This window comes from Macrosteles quadrilineatus, unplaced genomic scaffold, assembly GCF_028750875.1.
Source record: "Macrosteles quadrilineatus isolate MER2022 unplaced genomic scaffold, UCM_ALF_1.0 Scaffold_6__1_contigs__length_79288215, whole genome shotgun sequence".
In the NCBI taxonomy this organism is placed as follows: Eukaryota; Metazoa; Arthropoda; class Insecta; order Hemiptera; family Cicadellidae; genus Macrosteles; species Macrosteles quadrilineatus.
This window is the reverse complement of record NW_026542599.1, coordinates 76,466,285-76,484,919: the sequence shown is the minus strand read 5'-3', so window position 1 is coordinate 76,484,919 and position 18,635 is coordinate 76,466,285. Positions and strand designations below refer to the sequence as shown.

The 18,635-nt window shown below is 35.3% G+C and overlaps 1 protein-coding gene across 1 annotated transcript in view; it reads left to right on the top strand.

Moving 5' to 3' along the window:
* The window catches only part of LOC128997652 (general transcription factor 3C polypeptide 1-like), a 49,148-nt gene that overhangs the window by 11,823 nt on the left and 18,690 nt on the right, over nucleotides 1-18,635 (top strand). Inside the window, exons 6-16 of the mRNA XM_054423291.1 lie at nucleotides 560-731; nucleotides 1,417-1,633; nucleotides 4,104-4,554; nucleotides 5,570-5,667; nucleotides 6,221-6,365; nucleotides 7,775-7,952; nucleotides 9,428-9,630; nucleotides 10,343-10,580; nucleotides 11,506-11,695; nucleotides 15,432-15,522; nucleotides 18,448-18,625. Coding sequence (XP_054279266.1) covers nucleotides 560-731; nucleotides 1,417-1,633; nucleotides 4,104-4,554; nucleotides 5,570-5,667; nucleotides 6,221-6,365; nucleotides 7,775-7,952; nucleotides 9,428-9,630; nucleotides 10,343-10,580; nucleotides 11,506-11,695; nucleotides 15,432-15,522; nucleotides 18,448-18,625 — 2,161 coding nt within the window. The remainder of the gene's footprint in view (nucleotides 1-559; nucleotides 732-1,416; nucleotides 1,634-4,103; nucleotides 4,555-5,569; nucleotides 5,668-6,220; nucleotides 6,366-7,774; nucleotides 7,953-9,427; nucleotides 9,631-10,342; nucleotides 10,581-11,505; nucleotides 11,696-15,431; nucleotides 15,523-18,447; nucleotides 18,626-18,635) is intronic.

Genomic DNA, 18,635 nt, shown 5'->3' with positions numbered 1-18,635 from the left:
AATCGTAAAAGTATTTATTATCTCCACATATTTATAAATTATTTTCTTATTTTTTAATGCGTTTAAAAACAAAGGTAGGTATTATAAAAAGATTTAATATTTATAAATTATTTTATACTTTTTAGTCAAATGTCTTTGTTAAATATATCTTATATGGCCTGTTAATACAAACCAAATTCCTTTCAACTGTAATCAAATGTTGTTGCTAATATTCTCATCATCATAAAACAGAATCTCTCAAAAGCAGAACCTTTACTTCTTAACCCCTCCTTTTTGAACAAACTGTCAAATCAAACTATTTACAGCTAATTGATATATTATTTACATTCTTCCAAAATGTAAACATTGAAACTTTGGAAGCCCATGGGGCGTAAAGGAAAATAAGAAAATTAAATAATTTAATATTGCATTGTCATCCATTTGTGAGCTATGTTTCACGTTTCAAGTATCTAGCTCATCAAGAAGGTAGTTTACAATTTATTGCAAAATTTGTACCAAACAGACAAGAAAGCGAGCTAATAAAAGCGTTTTAAAATAATTAATTTTGTGTAAATTTCAGGTACTTCACAGAGTTATGTATCCAGAGGCTTCAGAGTCTGAATGGAAATATAAAGGACTAAATAAGGAGCGATCTGTCAGAGTTTTCTGTCTAATAGACCCTTCCACAGATCCTAAAGACGTTTGGCAGAAGTATGATGACATATATGATGACGAAGATGATGATAAATGTGGTATGTCGGGGTTTTATCATGAACAACACTATGGGGTTTGTGTTTAGTAAAGTTCAAAAATTGTAGTGTTTCTAGAAAGGGGTTACACTTATTATAGTTGAAATATTTATTTTAATTTTTTCAGAAATATTTTATACAATTTTTTTTTTATTTTGTAGATTTTAATTAACAAATAATTTAATAGTACTATCTTAAAGCGTTGTTGTAGGCTCAATGGTTATATATTGTTTTGTTATTCTTATGGAGAATAATTAAACTGTTGAAGTTTGCTTGTTTAAGAATATGGTACAGGAAGAAGTATGATATAATTTGATCAAGTTTGGCAAATTTTTGTTTAAGGAAATATTTTAGTAAATATTATCAGGCAGGGCCATCTTAATCTCAATGTATTTTCGCTTTTTTGAGTTGTATAATAGTTTGGTTCATACAAATTAGATAAATTGCCATTATTAAAAAAATGTTCTTAACGTGTGTTCAAGTTTGAGTTTCAAGATAAGAAGGAACACCTCTAATATATTTTCTATTTCAAAATTTTATTCATGTTATTCTTTAAGCCAGTAACCCATACCGTATAAAAATCATATGCGCTTACAAAACATAAAGTTTTTAAAAGGTTCTATCAACGGAAATTTTGCAATCGTCAATTGCTAAAGCAACTAAAGATATTTAGTGCGACGCTGAACAGGTCTACTGGACGAAGGCCACCGTCTACTTGATCGCACAGTGATGGCGCAGGCATACAAGATACTAGAGGCGGCTGGGCCTGAAGGTGTCACTCAGGTGCAGATGGGCGAATCGTTGGGCGCGTCCAAACTGGCTTCTCGCATGATCGTACGCAACCTCACCAAGAGCAACAAGGTCACCATGTTCATGAAGGACGAGGGGCGTCAACGAACAGCCAAGTAAGTCAGAGAAATGATTTCTTGTTGAGATAAGGTACTTTTTTATGGATTTCGCTTGTTAGTTGAGGGATTGGTTTTGGCATCTGAGATGGGAATTAGCTTCCAGATCCGTAAATCTAATGAAAGTTTGAAATTTTCTAATTATGATTTAAATGTCTGGCACTAGTCCAGTACTTTGCAGGATCATGGGGCTGGAAGTTACCAGTACAAAGTGGCGTTCCTAATGTGCCCGATTTTCCCCAAATTTAACAAGCTGTTATTAGACCTTAGAACCTAAACCTAAGATTAACAATGTTTTTTTATGATTTTTGTGTCCATTTCTACGCCAATGGCACTTTTTTACGATATGAAGGAAAAGTTCCAAACCTTGGTCTTAGTACTGTTTAGTGTTGATCATTTTGTTAGCATCATTGTAATTCAAAGCCCAAAGGGAAATGGAATGTGGGTCCAGAAACAACCTCGCTTGGAATCCAGCAATCTCTTTGAGGAAAAAATCAAACAAACACTCTATATGCTACCAAATATGCTTTTCAAAGTATCAATGAAGGAGCATTTATTTGTTATTTTATCTGTGATGCTGTGCAGTAATAGTCTTTGATTTTTGATTGAGCGTAAATATTTAAATATTTGGATGTTCTGGTGATTTTTCAAGGGACAAAGATTGGGTCGAGTTAATAGCCAGATGGATTATTTTAATAGCCAGAGTATAAGTTTACTCTTTATTTGCTGACCAAATTTAAGGAATTTTATTTGGATCTTTTTCCAAATAAAACAAATAAATATTCTTTTAGCGAATTTCCCATATAGGGAATATTAGCGAATTTCGCATATAGGGAATTAGCAAATTTCGCATATAGGGAATAAGCTATTACCGTAGTACTCATGGTAAGACCTGGACGCAGGACCGATTTTTTCTAGTTTTGAGGTCCCTAGAAGCCAAAAACACCATCCGTTCAAATTCATATATATATATGTGTCCGTTAGTGCGATAACTCGAGCAAAAATGATCCGATTTTCATGAAATTTGGTACAAACGTGTAAACCTACATTTATTCGAACGAGTTCGCGATCCAGTATAATCGGACCAAGGGAACAGGGTTTTATGGGGTAAAAATGGGGTTTTCCCATTTTTGACCCTAAAAACAAAAAAATTTGCAATTTCTTTCTATACCGTTTTGTAGAGCTTAAAAAAAGAAATAATTTAGTATGTTGAAGCGCTGTTGTATGCCTAACGGTCACGGAGAAAATTCAAAAATAGTTTAATTTAAAATTCCCATGTTATTCTTATGGAGAAAATGAAAATTGTTGTACTTTACTTGTTTATGGATATATATTGACAACATTATGCAAATTTTTAGGGATGGTCAAGTCTCGAAATTTCGGGAAATTTTCGGGAATTTTTAAATCTCGTTACACGAGACGAGATTTCTTTTTGGCCGAGATTTTTATCGAGACGAGAATAAAAAAAAAAATAAAAAAAAAAAAAAAAAAATTAAAAACGCCTGCAGAAAGTCAATGCAATACCCGCAATACAGGAGCGTGTTGTAGTTGCGTTTCCTTTGCGAAGGCGTTCTTATTTAATTAATTCTTCAAATGTAAATATTACTTTAATTATTTTAATAACATTTGAAGATTTTTTTGTTAAGTGTTAGCAGTGTGAGGAATGTTTTATTAGGCCTACTATAAAAAAGTCAAAACAAGTAACTATTTTATAAAAATTAATATTTTATTTTATGATTTATTTTATTTTATGATTTATTTTATTTTAAGATAAGTTGAACTCTATCCTAACTGATATCACTATGTTTCCTAATCGTAGGCATTTTTAATAAGTTAGGCGTGATTAATAAAAAAATGTTATGCTGATGTTTTTTAATAAAAGATTGTAAATATTCTTGCCTATTATCATTATTTTTGTATTTAAACAGTCATCTAACAATGTTACAAAATCAGGTAAAAATTCCGAACATGCATTTCCCGTTGTGTATGAGAAGGGAAATCCCGTCTCGATCTCGTCTCGAAATTTTATGAGAAATAAAAAATCTCGTCTCGTCTCGTCTCGAACTAAAAATCCAATCTCGTCCATCCCTAAAATTTATTAATTTCATCCTATACTATTGACGTATGGGCAAAAACACTTTTTACCTTCCCCGTAGCAGCAAACCTAAGCACTCGTTAAATCTAATGTTATTTATAGGGAATAAATAACTTATGTCTTATTTATGAAAATATTTTAGTAAAAATATAATCAGACAAGTTGAAATTTGCTTTGTCTGCAGGTTTGCTGCGGCGGGGGTATTTTTATTATGCTTTCTTAAAAATGATGTTTTGGAAACCTTCCACCCTGGCACAAAAACACAAATGATTTTGTGTTTTTTCTTTGCACTTTTTGCTTCTGATAGCCATTATAATAAGCTCACGGTGTATATTAGGTCTTTTCCTTCTCAATTTGAATACATTTTAATTTCAGGTTTGCCTTGAAGATATTTGACAAATGTTCTGACATCAAGAAACAAATGATTGAGGAGAAAGACAAATTGATCAAACTAGTCAGCGAAAGCAAGACAACAGAAGATGCTCAACCTTCTTGCTCAAAGAATCAATCGAGTGGTAAACAAACGTCCAACTCAGAGAAGAGGGAGAAAGGGAAGAAAAAGAAGAAGGAAGCACTGCCCTCACCTTCAACATCAACAGCTACTGACATACCGAGCGAAGTGGATGTGAGGGAAGTGAGTAGTGAACAGAGGGAATCTATAACAGTGGACGTAACAGAATCGCTGCCTTTGGAGAACAATCCACCTGCTTCCGAGAAAATCAGGGTGAAGATAAAACGAACTAGAAAACGCAAAGGTAAAGTGGATGAGGAAAAAACCAGTGAACCTGTACCAGAGAAGAAGGCGAAAATAGAAAGTGCTAAGAAGGTAGGAATAAATTTGTTGTATTTTCAAAATATTGTGATTAGTTTGTATAGTATTTTATGTAGTACAAGTTTCTGTTAAAAGACTAGTCGAGAAAAATAAAAATACACCAGAGTTCTGCCAATCTAAACCTTCCAATAAATAATAGAACAACCAGCTAAAGTACATCACCTCGGACTCGAGGTGGGTGGGGGGGGGGGGAAGTTACTGTATTTGCATTTTAAAAAAATCGCTAGCACACCCCGCTAGTAGCGTGCTAATTCGCTAGAACACCGCACTAGTAGTGTGCTAATTCGCTAGCACACCCTGCTAGTAGCGTGATAATTCGCTAGCATACCCAGCTAGTAGCTTGCTAATTCGTTAGCATACCTTGCTAGTAGCGTGCTAATTCGCTAGCACATCTCGCTAGTAGCGCGCTAATTGGTTAGCACACCCCGCTAGTAGCGTGCTAATTGGCTAGCACATCCCGCTAGTAGTTTGTACACGGGCCTTACAGTACAATATAAAATGTACAGTAAAATACAGTTTTAATAAACAGTAAAATTTACTGTTAATTAAAGACTTCATTTGATTTTTGAATATTTGTGATTTACAATCCTGGCTAGTCCTCACAATTTGGTCACATGAATAGGGTCCGGTTCAATTAGTTTCGGTTAATGAGGCTCTCCAGTCTCTGGAAGTGGTGTACTACAGTAAAACCCCACAAATCTGACACATTCAATAATCTGGCTAAGTGCTAAAGAGTTTATTTTTCATTGAAAAAGCCTTCAAAGCACAACCATAGGATTTGAGAGGCTTGATGGCAACCAGTTGTGGTTGGGTGTACACAGCAGTGATGGTATGTGGCTTTTCAACCTGATTTTAGGCTTTATGTCGGCTTTCCTTGTTTCCACTATCCTGGCAATAAAAACGCCTATTATTAAATTTCATTATTTTGAATATGATTTTATTCTTTAGTAAGTAGTAAACACACTTAGGATTGCCATTGTTTTTGTAATTTCAATTCAATTTTTTTCAGGTACCTGCTAAAGTCGAAAGTCCGGGACCAACAGATGAAGCGTTTACCTCAAATGTAACTGTAGAAATCAAGAGCAGCTATACCTGTGGGAGATCACTGTAAGAAGTTTTTTTAGAAATTACAGTTTTAGTCGCAGTTGAATATTAAATATCAATCGATCTTTATTCATTGAGCAGTATTTTTGTATGTAATGACTGTTTTCAACAGGTCATTGATGTTAAAAGCTTACAACTGTTTATTTTGTTATCTGTTCCTAATAGTTTGTATGGACAAAAATACATATTCAGGGTTGTAAATAAAACCAGCGTAGAGTTGTGTACCACTCATGTACACATTCTTTGCGGGTTACCCAAGAAAACCAGATCTCCAAGTTTGTGACACTTTACTGTATTTAAACACTGTATTCATGTTATACTTGCATAGCCATTGAGGAAATACAAATCTGCTCCGCCCAATAAACACATGGAGAAATTTGAGAAAGTATTTCCTTCCTTTTAGCAAAATTTACCTGCGAGCCAGATTTTACTTAGGTGTTTTGAGTTAAGTAAACTTTAAGTTAGAGATTAAAAGCCAACCCATGGAAGGCTGTTTACAATATGAAAACTACAATTAGTTCTGAATGAGTACTAAAATAAAATAAAATTGTTCCAGCACTGCCAAACCCTTAGCTCTACCAACCACCATACCTGGGTTGGAAAGCACCAGCGTGACCTTCAGGATGTTGAAACGCACAAACTTGATCATGGAGGCAGTACACAAACAGAAAGTAATTTTCGACGCGAGTAAACTGCAAAAAGTAAGTGGTTTCTAGTTTTCCAACCAATATTATTATCAGTTGAGGTGGGGACGCGTATTTTACCCCAGGTATGAGTGAAGTTCAAATTCAAATTCAAATTCTTTATTCACTCATAACATCTTAAAAAGTACAACGTACAAGGATAGGAGTGTCGTCATAACAATTAAAAAAATACTATAATAAGTTTGATTGTAGAATGAAATGAAATACCTTGTAGCTTTGTTACTGATCAAACTCTCTGTTACTATAACCTCACTTATCTAACACTGTTGTCTGTCTGGCTGCTTGGTCAATTAATATCTCCATCCGCTGAAGGTCTTTCCGAACCTGGTCACCCCACTGTAGTTTGGGGGTACTAGATAGATGTCCATGAGTAGCTAACTTCGAGAGACTATGTGTCCTGCTCAAAACAAATCTTCCTCTCTTAACAATAGCTACTATATCTGGGACTTCATTAAGTTCTCGAAACTCACTGGTTTTTCTGATCCGCCATATTTAATTTTCTTTTATAGGCCCAAACATCTTTCTTAATATTTTGTTCTCAAAGACAATTATTAATCTATTTTACTTTGTTTGGTTAGGGTCCAGGCCTCTGATCCATACAAAACTACTGGCTCACTTATGGTTTCATAGATTCTTATTATTTTGGATTTTATAGTCATTTGGATTCCAAGATTATAGACATGCTTTGAAAGCAGTTAGTTGCGGCAGTCACTAATCAGTCTCTTTTCCATGTCATTCTCTCTTTTGTTTATAGAATTAACTGCAATTCCCAGGTACTTGAATTCCAATACTCTCTCATAGGTCAGGTTGTTAACATTTAACTGTCCCTCATCCTCATTTTGAATTCTTCCCACTTAGATATTTTGATTCCTCTGCACTTACCTCAAGTCCTATCTTTTTTACTTTTCTATAGTTCCTATATCCAGGACTGATTGTTAAAAACCTAATGATGAAGGACAGCTGTGTCCAGTTTTGAACCATCAAAATTATCAAGATCAATTTTCTGAATTTATTTTTGTAAAACTTTGATAATAGCTTACAACCTTCGGTTGCAGATTTATTTAGCGGTACTTTTTCTTGTGTCTAGGTTTTTTGATACAAATACTAAGTCCTGTAGAGTCAAGCAACTACTGGAGAAACTGAGATAGACTTAAAATCGACAGTTTGATAAAAAAAAAAACTTTTGGTTATGAATAATTATGAAGTTCTTAGAAAAATCCTGAAACACCGAGATTGGATTATATTAAAGCCTTGGAATTGATACCCTTATCTGAATATTACTTCAATGTATTTTTAAATAACTGTGGTTACATCTAATTCATAAAGATTGAACATTATCGTATTGACAGTATTGTTTGTAGGATTGCTAATTCGCAGAACTGAAATTGTAAATTTTTCTGTTCTAGATGATCCTTGAGGAAGAAACAAAAGAAGGATTAGATGTAAGGATGGACAAGAAGTCCTTACAGAGGATTATCCGCAAGTTGGCCTTGGAAGGACATGTGAAACATTTACAAGTTTCACTGAAAGGATATGATAAACAGAAAACACTTGTATTTATCTGCCATCCTTCAGTTGATAATGGTACCCTTTTATAGTAGCCTTTATATACCCTTTTATATAGTAGCCTTTATATAGCATTTTATATAGTGTAGCCTTTTTACTGTGAACCTCAATGATTTAACCGTTGTTTTGTGTTAAAAATTTGCTTCTGAAATTATTTCATGGAAATCTTTGACATAATTTACAATACATTGTAGTTTCACCTGAATGTGAGTGAAGGGTATGTGTAGAATGTAGTGGAAGTCCTTGTCTGGCTTTGTTACTAAAATCCGCTTTATGCAATAACCAATTATTTCTTTGGTCAGGATAATGTTTTGAAAGCACAATGTTCCTGGACATGTGGGTCCAGTTGTGTGCTGTCTAAAAACTGACTCTATTCAAGGGAGTTATTGTAAGCGCACAAATTGTTTGCGCGTGGCCCCTCCACTGTCCCCGCGGCCAGGAGGGGCCCCCACCACAGCACGGAGCACTGCAATCTGCTACTAGTCGCCCTAAAAATGTTGTCTATACTACTTCTACTCCCAGCGGATGCATTATACCAGCACACGGCACGGCGCCTGTTAGTTTTTTAATTTCCCTCGCTTCACTGTGAATGGTTTGCCCATTTTTACGGTCGGTTTCCATGATATTAATCTAAGTTAGGCTAACACTTTTTTAACCCACAGCTTAAACATCACTCAATAATTTCTCAACCACACCACTCAACTCCACAACACAGTCCAATAAACTGACATTCGATAGAATACAATACTCATCCGGTCATAAAATATTGTCATAAAATAATTTACGACACTAAGAGACAGACTTTCATTTTATCAATTTAGGGTTATAAAATAAATAATAGCAAGTCTTTAACCATTTTACAGGGTTTTCGGAAAATCGCCCGATATTTTGAGGTCTTATTTATTGTACATGATATGAAAATAAGCAAAAAGTTTCCATAAATATATATACTAAGCCTTATGATTCTGTTTATAGGTATATTTATGTGTTTTTACATAAAATACTAAACCTAATAAGTCAAACTTTACAATTAAATTGGAATATACAACGATTTTACCGTTTGGTGTACATTTGAATAAGTAAAAACATAGTTATATGAAAATTAATTACTCTACTACTCTACCAAAACAATAATTTAGAGCCCTTAGTAATTACATTGCATGGTACTTGAATTAAATTTAAATTTAAATTCTAAAAAATGTACGCAAAAAAGGCAAACAACGTGAACAGCGCTGGTCGAATGTTTTTAGAAAGTGAGTCCGACCAATGCCACGGAAACTTTGGCTGTGGTGGGAGATTGGTACCGCTCTCCTCCCGCACACACCGCTAGCAAACAAGTTGTGTGCTTACAGACACAGTACTTGTGTCTCCTTTCATATAAAAATTATGACTTAAAAGAAAATTTTGCAAAGATTACTGCTAATTATTATTTTTTACGATATTATTATCATAAGATTGTTCATATTACCACTAACACTCTATGTGCTTTACAGACCACTCTGTCATTCAATCCGCCATCGATCAAGCTAAAATGAAATTCCACATCCTGGGGAGAGAAGCTCTAAGGAAGAAGTCTCGTCTGAAGAAACCAGTTCAGCCGCAACCACCTCCCCCCAAACAACCAGAGGGGGAAAGTTTGTATGCCGATGTTCCTCCCACGTGCAATATTGAAAACTTCAATCTCAAGTATAACTTTGTAAGTCAGGGGTAGGATGTAACATAGATTACAAGGGTTTTGGATATTTTAAGAATAGGATTGATTACCTATTCCTGTAATCCTATTCCTATTGTGTATCCTATTCCTAGTAAGGTAAACTCCACCCTGGCACAAAACACGACATTGTACATGATCCTTCACTCAAAATTTCACTGCCTCTAAGTAAGGTTAAACTCAATTTTATACTTAATTTCAATGAGCATGCTTTTTTACCTAAATACCATAGACTAATCAACACAAATATACTTCTAATCCCATTGGAAATTTTAAAGCTTGTTTTTTGTGTCTAATTCATGTCTGGTAATACTGATCGCTAGTGACGACAAATTTTGTTTCTATTATTTGTGATTTGTTTGTATTATTTGTATTTGTTGTTTGATTTGTGTTTTACTGTTGAGATGTATACACTAGGGGACAGATTATTGTATATGATGAGATTGTTTTATTTGGTTAAATGAGGTTTTTAAATGAAATAACAAGAAACAAATTGTAAATAAAACCTGACCTCTGCAGTGCACCGTACAGAACTAACAATAAAATTGGCTTCAGCTGTTCCATAAGGATGAGAAATCTATTAAGGGGGTATGTTTTATATATGATATTACTTACCGTAAATGAAAAAAAAAACTTATTAGTTTTTCACTCAACACTGTATAGGCATTCAAAAATTGAGATTTATCAATGTTTTCAGCGCTTGGGCCGAATGTACGGCTTCAAGCCTAAATATATGCGGATGCAAGTGCTACACAAGTACATGTTCTACTTGATCTACGGATACGAAGGCGACGTTGACCTCAACCAGGAGACAGCCTTGAGGGAAATAGAGAATCACGTTGAGATCACTGATAGTATCAGGAGTGAAATGTCCCAAATATACTCTACGACCATGGACTGGAAAATGTTCCTTCCTCCGTTACCAGTCCACACCGGTAAGTGTTTGCATTTAACTATTTATCTATAAATTTATTGAGTTGAAATAAAGTAGGGTGATTTAGATTCTTGATTCATCAAAACATCAACATTGGTGGTATTGTAGTTGCAGGAACAGGAACTGCCTCACTTTCAGCAGGAGCTCAATCAGAACTGTTTCATTTCACCTCGGGTCTGTAAAATCACCTGCCTTTGATCAGAGGGGTGAATAGGATTTTATATATTTTTTATGATTTCTCACGAGTTTTGTTGTAACTTTTTGTGTCTTTCAACACGATGTGACCGTAATTTAACCAAAATCAAAACCAAAAAAGAAAAAAAAGCCAAATACTGCTTGAATACCTACTATTACGCAATCCAAATAATTTTAGACGACACAATAGTGTCAGCTTTTACAAGCCATTATCGGGCGGTACAATGATATTTAATTTGGTGTTGTTAGTTGTTTTGACGTTTTTTCTTATCAGTTCTTGAAATTATTTTTATATAGTGTAAGCATTGACTATTGAGTATTGAATACTGACATGCTGAGTAGACATCCTATCAATATGGACCAGCTTTTGCCAACTTTTATTAACAAAGAAAATAGTTGTGTGAGCCAGTCACAGAATGTGCTAGTGTATAAAATTCCATTATCGACCATATTTTGGTTGATAATTCGCTAACGTAGTTGATGTGTCATTACAGTTGCTATAGCACACTACAAGTCTATCAGTTGGAATTCAATTGGTAAAAAAAATTGTGTAATTCAATGGAAATTAGTAATTTAGATCAGCACAATCTGTTGCCTCACATCAACTATGACAATTTTTATTAAAAACTGGCGACACCATTAACATGAGGATGGAATGTGGAGGTATCAATAGTCAAAGGTGTAAGGTACCGCAAGTAACATATTCAGTCAATACATTGATTTTTCCTCAGGATACACCAATGGCTGGGCGCTAATGTCCGACATGCTGCTTCGACTGCCGCTCTCTCTCTTCATTCAACTGGTCAACGTGATGTATGAGATACCGGGCATCGAAGAATACTTGAACCATCCGATAAGGAAACACCTACTGGTCAAGAACCTACCACTCAGCTACAGATACGCTCTCACGTACGCTCGCAAGTAAGTCCAACCTCTAGCCTACAGAAACATTTACTCTCCTAGGTCCAAGTAATCCTCGAGTCATCCATGGTGACTGGTTTTGTTGCATCTGGCATCATTTTCTAGCAAAAGACGTCAAATGTTCACATGTAGGAGGTGTTTAAGTTTGAAAATACCTAACGCATACAGTCACACACAAACATAAACAAAAGAGGTCAAATGCCATACAAATATTAGGCTAATTATCGCATGTGAGAGCGATGATACAGCGTGCAGGCTTAGACTACCAGGCTATGACTCAAAACCGGTTGCCATAGACGTTTCAAAGATTACTTGGACAGTAAAGGTAACTTGGCTCCTTGCAAATAAATAATGATGAAGTAATTCGGAGGGCAACATACAGATTGAGTATCAGTATTTATTTTGTGTTCTATAGGTTTTTGACGAGCGAGTTAGACCAAACATAAATTGCTCATGCTGTTGTTTTGAAACTATTTACATGTGAGAAATTTATTTAACCATCCAAGAATTTCGCTCCTGGCTGAAAAAAATCACCAATCCGTTAAAACATATACTTCTTATAGATTGGTCATTCTGTAGTTTTGTTCCGATTATGTAGAGGGCACTTAGTTGTTTTTGTTTAGCCTATATTTTATCGTTCATCCAACTTGAAATTAATTTTGACCAATAAGGCAATTTATTTATAATCAACTAGCACATCCGTCGTGGATTTGCCCACGACCATTAAATTACAAAAAAGTAAATGTTGCATACGATACAATATAATCAACGGCAAGTAAATAAAAGATACGTCTAATAACACTTAAAACATATATTTACGCTTATACTGTTAACTCACAAGACGGTAAATATTTATATAAATAAAATTAAAATTTGAGTTTTGTCTGTATATTGTGTAGATAAATGTTTCAGCTATTTTTTTCATTTCATCAATCAATCAATCAATCAATCAATCAAATATTCTTTATTCAAGTTTAGACAATAATCATCTATGGAAACTCACCAAGGTCAGGTTAAATAATTTCTGTTAAAAAATAAAATTTTATTTAACTTTCACTACACTTTTGGTCTACATTGTCCAGCAGCATTTCTCGACATGTTGTCTTCACAGGATCGTGTTGGAGCATCTCCTAAAAACTTATCGTCAATGTCAACAAACACTGTGGTGTTTTCAATCTCCGTGCTGTTTTCAGTCTTCATGGTGTTTTCAATATTTGTGGTGTTTTCACTCTTCGTTGTGTTTTCAATGTTTGTAATATTTCCAACCTTCACGTTTTCAACTTTCCCTGGTACGTTTTGAAAGTTCCCCTTGTTTAGAACCGTATCTTTTTCTTTCACTGAATCTTCACAAGCGTCACACAGGAGTTTACTCTGATTAATTGCTTTGCCCATGTTTTTAACTTTTGGTAAACTCACCATTCCTTCACAGCTGACAAACACTAACAACAGCACAGCAGGCTTCATGGCTGCAATGGCTAAGAACAGGTTTTGTCTGGGTTGGGTAAATCACTGACCAGACTGCTGTTGCTGCTTGTTTCCTCTTTCCCAATTTGACAGGTCCAAGGACAAGGCAGGCTGCCATCACAAATATACAGCAGGCTCTCTCTTGATCACATGCATTCATCATTTCAGTTTCATGTCTGTGTTTATTCATCCAAACTAAACTACTTGGGGATTTTGTTTTTCTTTGTTATAATTTTGTTTAAAAAAAGGATGTAATTTTTCTTATTTATTTTTTTTTTTCATGAATAGCCTATGTTTTACAATCAAACAAATTGAAATTCATTACCGTATTGATTTTTTTCAAAACATTTAGTTCATGGGACTGATAATAACAGTATGGGTACAAAAAAAAAAAAAAAAAAACTAAAAAACGATGCCAAACTTTAAAAATTTATATTTATTTTTGTAAAAAATAACTTTGGAAATTAAACTAACGAATTAATAAAAAATAATTTTTCTTTAGAAAATTAAAGTACTCAATCAAAGGAGATCATTTTAATTTTCACTCAAACCAATTTATTTACTTGATTTTTTTATATAGTTTTGTTTACTTGAGTAAAAGGAATGTTTTAACGAATTCAAACGTCTGTTGAATAACAAGCCAGAGGAAGTTTATGGCAGTAAGATGACCAGTAAGTTTGCATCAATGACATTCAAACCTGTTTTTACCTGTTTTGGAATGCATCTCCACTCAACACAGTATTGAATGTTGAAAATAACTGCCACATACACCCACGCCGATTTTTGCATAACATCTTATAAATTAATAGTTATGGATGTAAAATAATTCTTGTCCGACGTACCGTCTACAATTGGTTATATAAGAAACCCTAACATGTGTATTTTTAATAGGTGTATTTTATATTTCTAATATGAATGCTTAACCTACCTTATTTGAAAGTTTGAATTTATAGTTTTACTATTTTGTAGTAATTACTATATTGTCAATCATTTTAAAACTAAATAAATGTCCTGAGAAATAGGTCCAGAAACAATACAAATTATCCTTATGAATCATTATTATTCGTACTATCATTGTACTATCATTGACTATTAGTCAAAGCTACTATCTACTTTATTACCTACTATATAAAAAAAATATGACCCAAATTAAACTTGTAGAATTATTACAACTAGAAAATATAAATCTTACACTGTAATGAATTTTTTGCCACACTACAACACTGTTTTAAATGAATCTCCAGTCCCCACTCATGAATTTAGTTAAAACAAAAAAAACTGCTGTTTGCCGCCCGCTTAATCGAATAGGGTTTCATTACGCACTACTGTACTTAAATGAATTTTCTCTACTGGACGAAACGTGAACAAAATTGTACATCACTCGCCCATAAGTGCGGGAACAACTGTACTCGTCCTGTAAACACCTATTTTCCGTACTATTAATGTAATATGTAAGTAATGTTTTTATGAAGTTTTGGAACATGGATTTAAACAAATTGTAAACCGGTTTTACGACGAATTATTTTGTCACTTTAAAATACAACCTCCTACAACAATGCTGTGTGGTGTGACATCTGATTTACTGTGCCACAGTTTTAGGCTATACAGTAGACTTTATTTTATTTGAATATTTATTTGGAACGCTTTCAATTAACTTTTTTTGTTGCCATTTATAGTTTCAACCAAGTTTAGTTCAAACTATCAAACTAACCTCAATGTTATTTCAGGCATCCACACTTTGATTGACTTTTTATGGGGCCAATTATACATCTCAACTAAATTTGCTACAGTTTAAATACACAGTAGTTTGAAAGCTGTTTACACTTTTTCTAGAATGTTTTGAATTCTTCCTTCCTGCCAGTCTGAAAGTGAGTGCTACTTAGCTTCATAAGTTTCAACTGAAACTCAATTTCAATCAACCAAAGCTAAATTTCAGAAGTACAGTAAAACTCCGTTTAACCGAATTTTGGTTAACTGAAAGGGTTCCATAAAATAATACAGGGCTAAAATGTTTTAATATGTACTGTTAAATGTCTCAGTAACCCCAGTTGTTTAGTTTAAATCATTATATAACCCATTTAAAATTGTTGAAATTGTTTTAAATTAATTTTTCCTACACACCGTGGTAATGATTAGGCTATTTTTAGCATATGACAATTGAAACGGCTCTCCCCCCTGTATTATTTCGGTTAACCGGGATTCTACTGTAATAGTACAAAACATAAGTACGGTACCCAACGTATAATAAGTAATATTTCATTACTTGTTTCAGATACATCTTCACCATACACGAACAGGTGATCAGGCTTTGTTGCACAGGACTCTTGCAGATGGGACCTCAGCGACTGAAGGAGAAGGACCAGGTGACCAAACTGTGTTGAAATTTCTCAGTAGATTGACCCACTTCCCTTCCCCCCCCCCCCCCCTCCTCCCGGGGCGCATTGGTCTTAAAGACACAAATGAGCGTAATCCTTTTGACCAAACTAATACTGCTGTTTGTTGTTTTGCTGTTTATATCCTTTTGAAACTGTGTGATTATCTTTGACACTACATTAGACTCTCTGTTATCCGAACTCTTCGGGACTGAGGCCAGTCCGGATTGCATACTGTATACAATATTTAACTTAAAGTTAGGAGAGCACTGTATTTGTATACGTGATCACTGGTCTCAAATCTTTCCCACGAGAATAGTCGTTTCAGTACCACCCACTTCCTGCCGATCTAGTACGGTTAAACCGATTTTCTGATAATCATTGTCCGGTTAAAGAGATGTCATTCCCCGATGTCCAGTTAAAAGATAACTGGGTAAGAGGGAGTCTAAGGTAGGGATTATTTATTGTACAATGTACATACAAATGAAACATCTTGAAATAAATAAAGATCTTACTAATATTATAAATCCGAAAGTTTGTGAGTTTGTGTGTATGTTTGTGTGTATGTTTGTGTGTGTGTTTGTGTGTGTGTTGCTCAATCACGCATAAACTACTGGACGGATTGGGCTGAAATTTGGCATGATGATAGCTCACATTCCCGATTAACATTAAAGCATATTCTTATTTCAAAAACCCTTTCGGGCTCCGCCCCAGTGGCTCTGTAGTTCCCCATGTTAATCTTATGATTTTTCATATTTAAAAGGAATTAATGAATCTTAACAGCTGTTTCAATTAAACAAGTTGGTTCTGTTCTATGATGTTCAATAGCATAAAAGTTAAAAGGATTACCATTATTACCAACAGGGTGCAGCACTATTAATTTATTTTAATATATGACAACAGCTAATTTCCAACCAAAAGGTGAGTGAGCGTAGCGAACGAACTTCAACCTGGAGGCGAGTTAGCGTAGCGAACGAGCTAACCTGAAGGCAAGTGAGCGCAGCGAACGAGCTAACCTGAAGGCAAATGAGCGCAGCGAACGAACTTCAACCTGGAGGCGAGTTAGCGTAGCGAACGAGCTAACCTGAAGGCAAGTGAGGGCAGCGAACGAGCTAACCTGAAGGCGAGTGAGGGCAGCGAACGAGCTCCAACCTAAAGGTGAGTGAGCGTAGCGAACGAACTTCAACCTGGAGGCGAGTTAGCGTAGCGAACGAGCTAACCTGAAGGCAAGTGAGGGCAGCGAACGAGCTAACCTGAAGGCAAGTGAGCGCAGCGAACGAGCTCCAACCTAAAGGTGAGTGAGCGTAGCGAACAAACTTCAACCAGGACGTGAATGAGCCATGCGAATACTTATGAAGTTAAACGGGGCGAAGCCCGCGGGTACAGCTAGTATTTAATAAAAGGTTAAATTACCTGTGTCCGCCGGTCGATCCTGTAGAATCCTATTGCAGGATATGCATTTCGGCGATGTTAAATCGCCATCATCAGTCCTTAATATAAGAGCTTGGTCTTCCCCATTAGGTGTGTCTTAAAGTTTTGAAGTTTTGAATCAAAACTTCAAAATATGTTCTCATTATATGTACTGCATAAAGATATTTGTATTTAATTTAATATTTTTATTAAAAAGTAGATAACCGATGAACATGAAGAAAAATAAGTATATGTTATAATATTTTAATTATTTTACTGCACTAAAACATAATTTTACATAAAAAAATACATTCTGCAGTAACTTAACACGTTATTAAACACAACAAATTAATTTTACCATTTATTTGAATTTTGTAAACGATTATTAAATAATTAATAACATTAACAAATCATTGACCAAACCAATAATAATGATTTTGGTTGTGAATCATTGACAAAATGTAAACAGATGCTTGAATATGTAGCTATGTTGAAGTTGCAGAGGTTATAGCCGAATGTCAGAAGGTAATATTTTAACATTTCATTTAATTGCAGTCAGTGGTTTTTACAGTGAGGAGGCCTCTGTAGCAAACTGCTGACGATAAAATTTAAACTTTTAATTATTTACCTTAAAGATCTGTTCCACTTATACTGACTGATGAATGTGGCAGGTATTTGTGTATCTGAACCGTCGTGCTCTACTGTGGGACACAACGTCTTCTCCTTGTGGCTATCATCAGATAGATAGGGAACAGCAGTACCCTGTACACCAATACCACTTCCAGACTCTGGTAGATGTTGATAATCGTCCACTTATACTGACTGATGAATGTGGCAGGTATTTGTGTACCTGAACCGTCGTGCTCTACTGTGGGACACAACGTCTTCTCCTTGTGGCTATCATCAGATAGATAAGGAACAGCAGTACCCTGTACACCAATACCACTTCCAGACTCTGGTAGATGTTGATAATCGTCCACTTATACTGACTGATGAATGTGGCAGGTATTTGTGTACCTGAACCGTCGTGCTCTACTGTGGGACACAACGTCTTCTCCTTGTGGCTATCATCAGATAGATAAGGAACAGCAGTACCCTGTACACCAATACCACTTCCAGACTCTGGTAGATGTTGATAATCGTCCACTTATACTGACTGATGAATGTGGCAGGTATTTGTGCACCTGAACCGTCGTGCTCTACTGTGGGACACAACGTCTTCTCCTTGTGGCTATCATCAGATAAATAGGGAACAGCAGTACCCTGTACACCAATACCACTTCCAGACTCTGGTAGATGTTGATAATCGTCCACTTATACTGACTGATGAATGTGGCAGGTATTTGTGTATCTGAACCGTCATGCTCTACTGTGGGACACAACGTCTTCTCCTTGTGGCTATCATCAGATAGATAAGGAACAGCAGTACCCTGTACACCATTACCACTTCCAGACTCTGGTAGATGTTGATAATCGTCCACTTATACTGACTGATGATTGTGGCAGGTTTTTGTGTACCTGAACCGTCGTGCTCTACTGTGGGACACAACGTCTTCTCCTTGTGGCTATCATCAGATAGATAAGGAACAGCAGTACCCTGTACACCATTACCACTTGCAGACTCTGGTGGATGTAGAGCAGTATTGGTATGACCTGTGGAACTTCTGTATGCACACTATGCTTGGTAAGCTTGA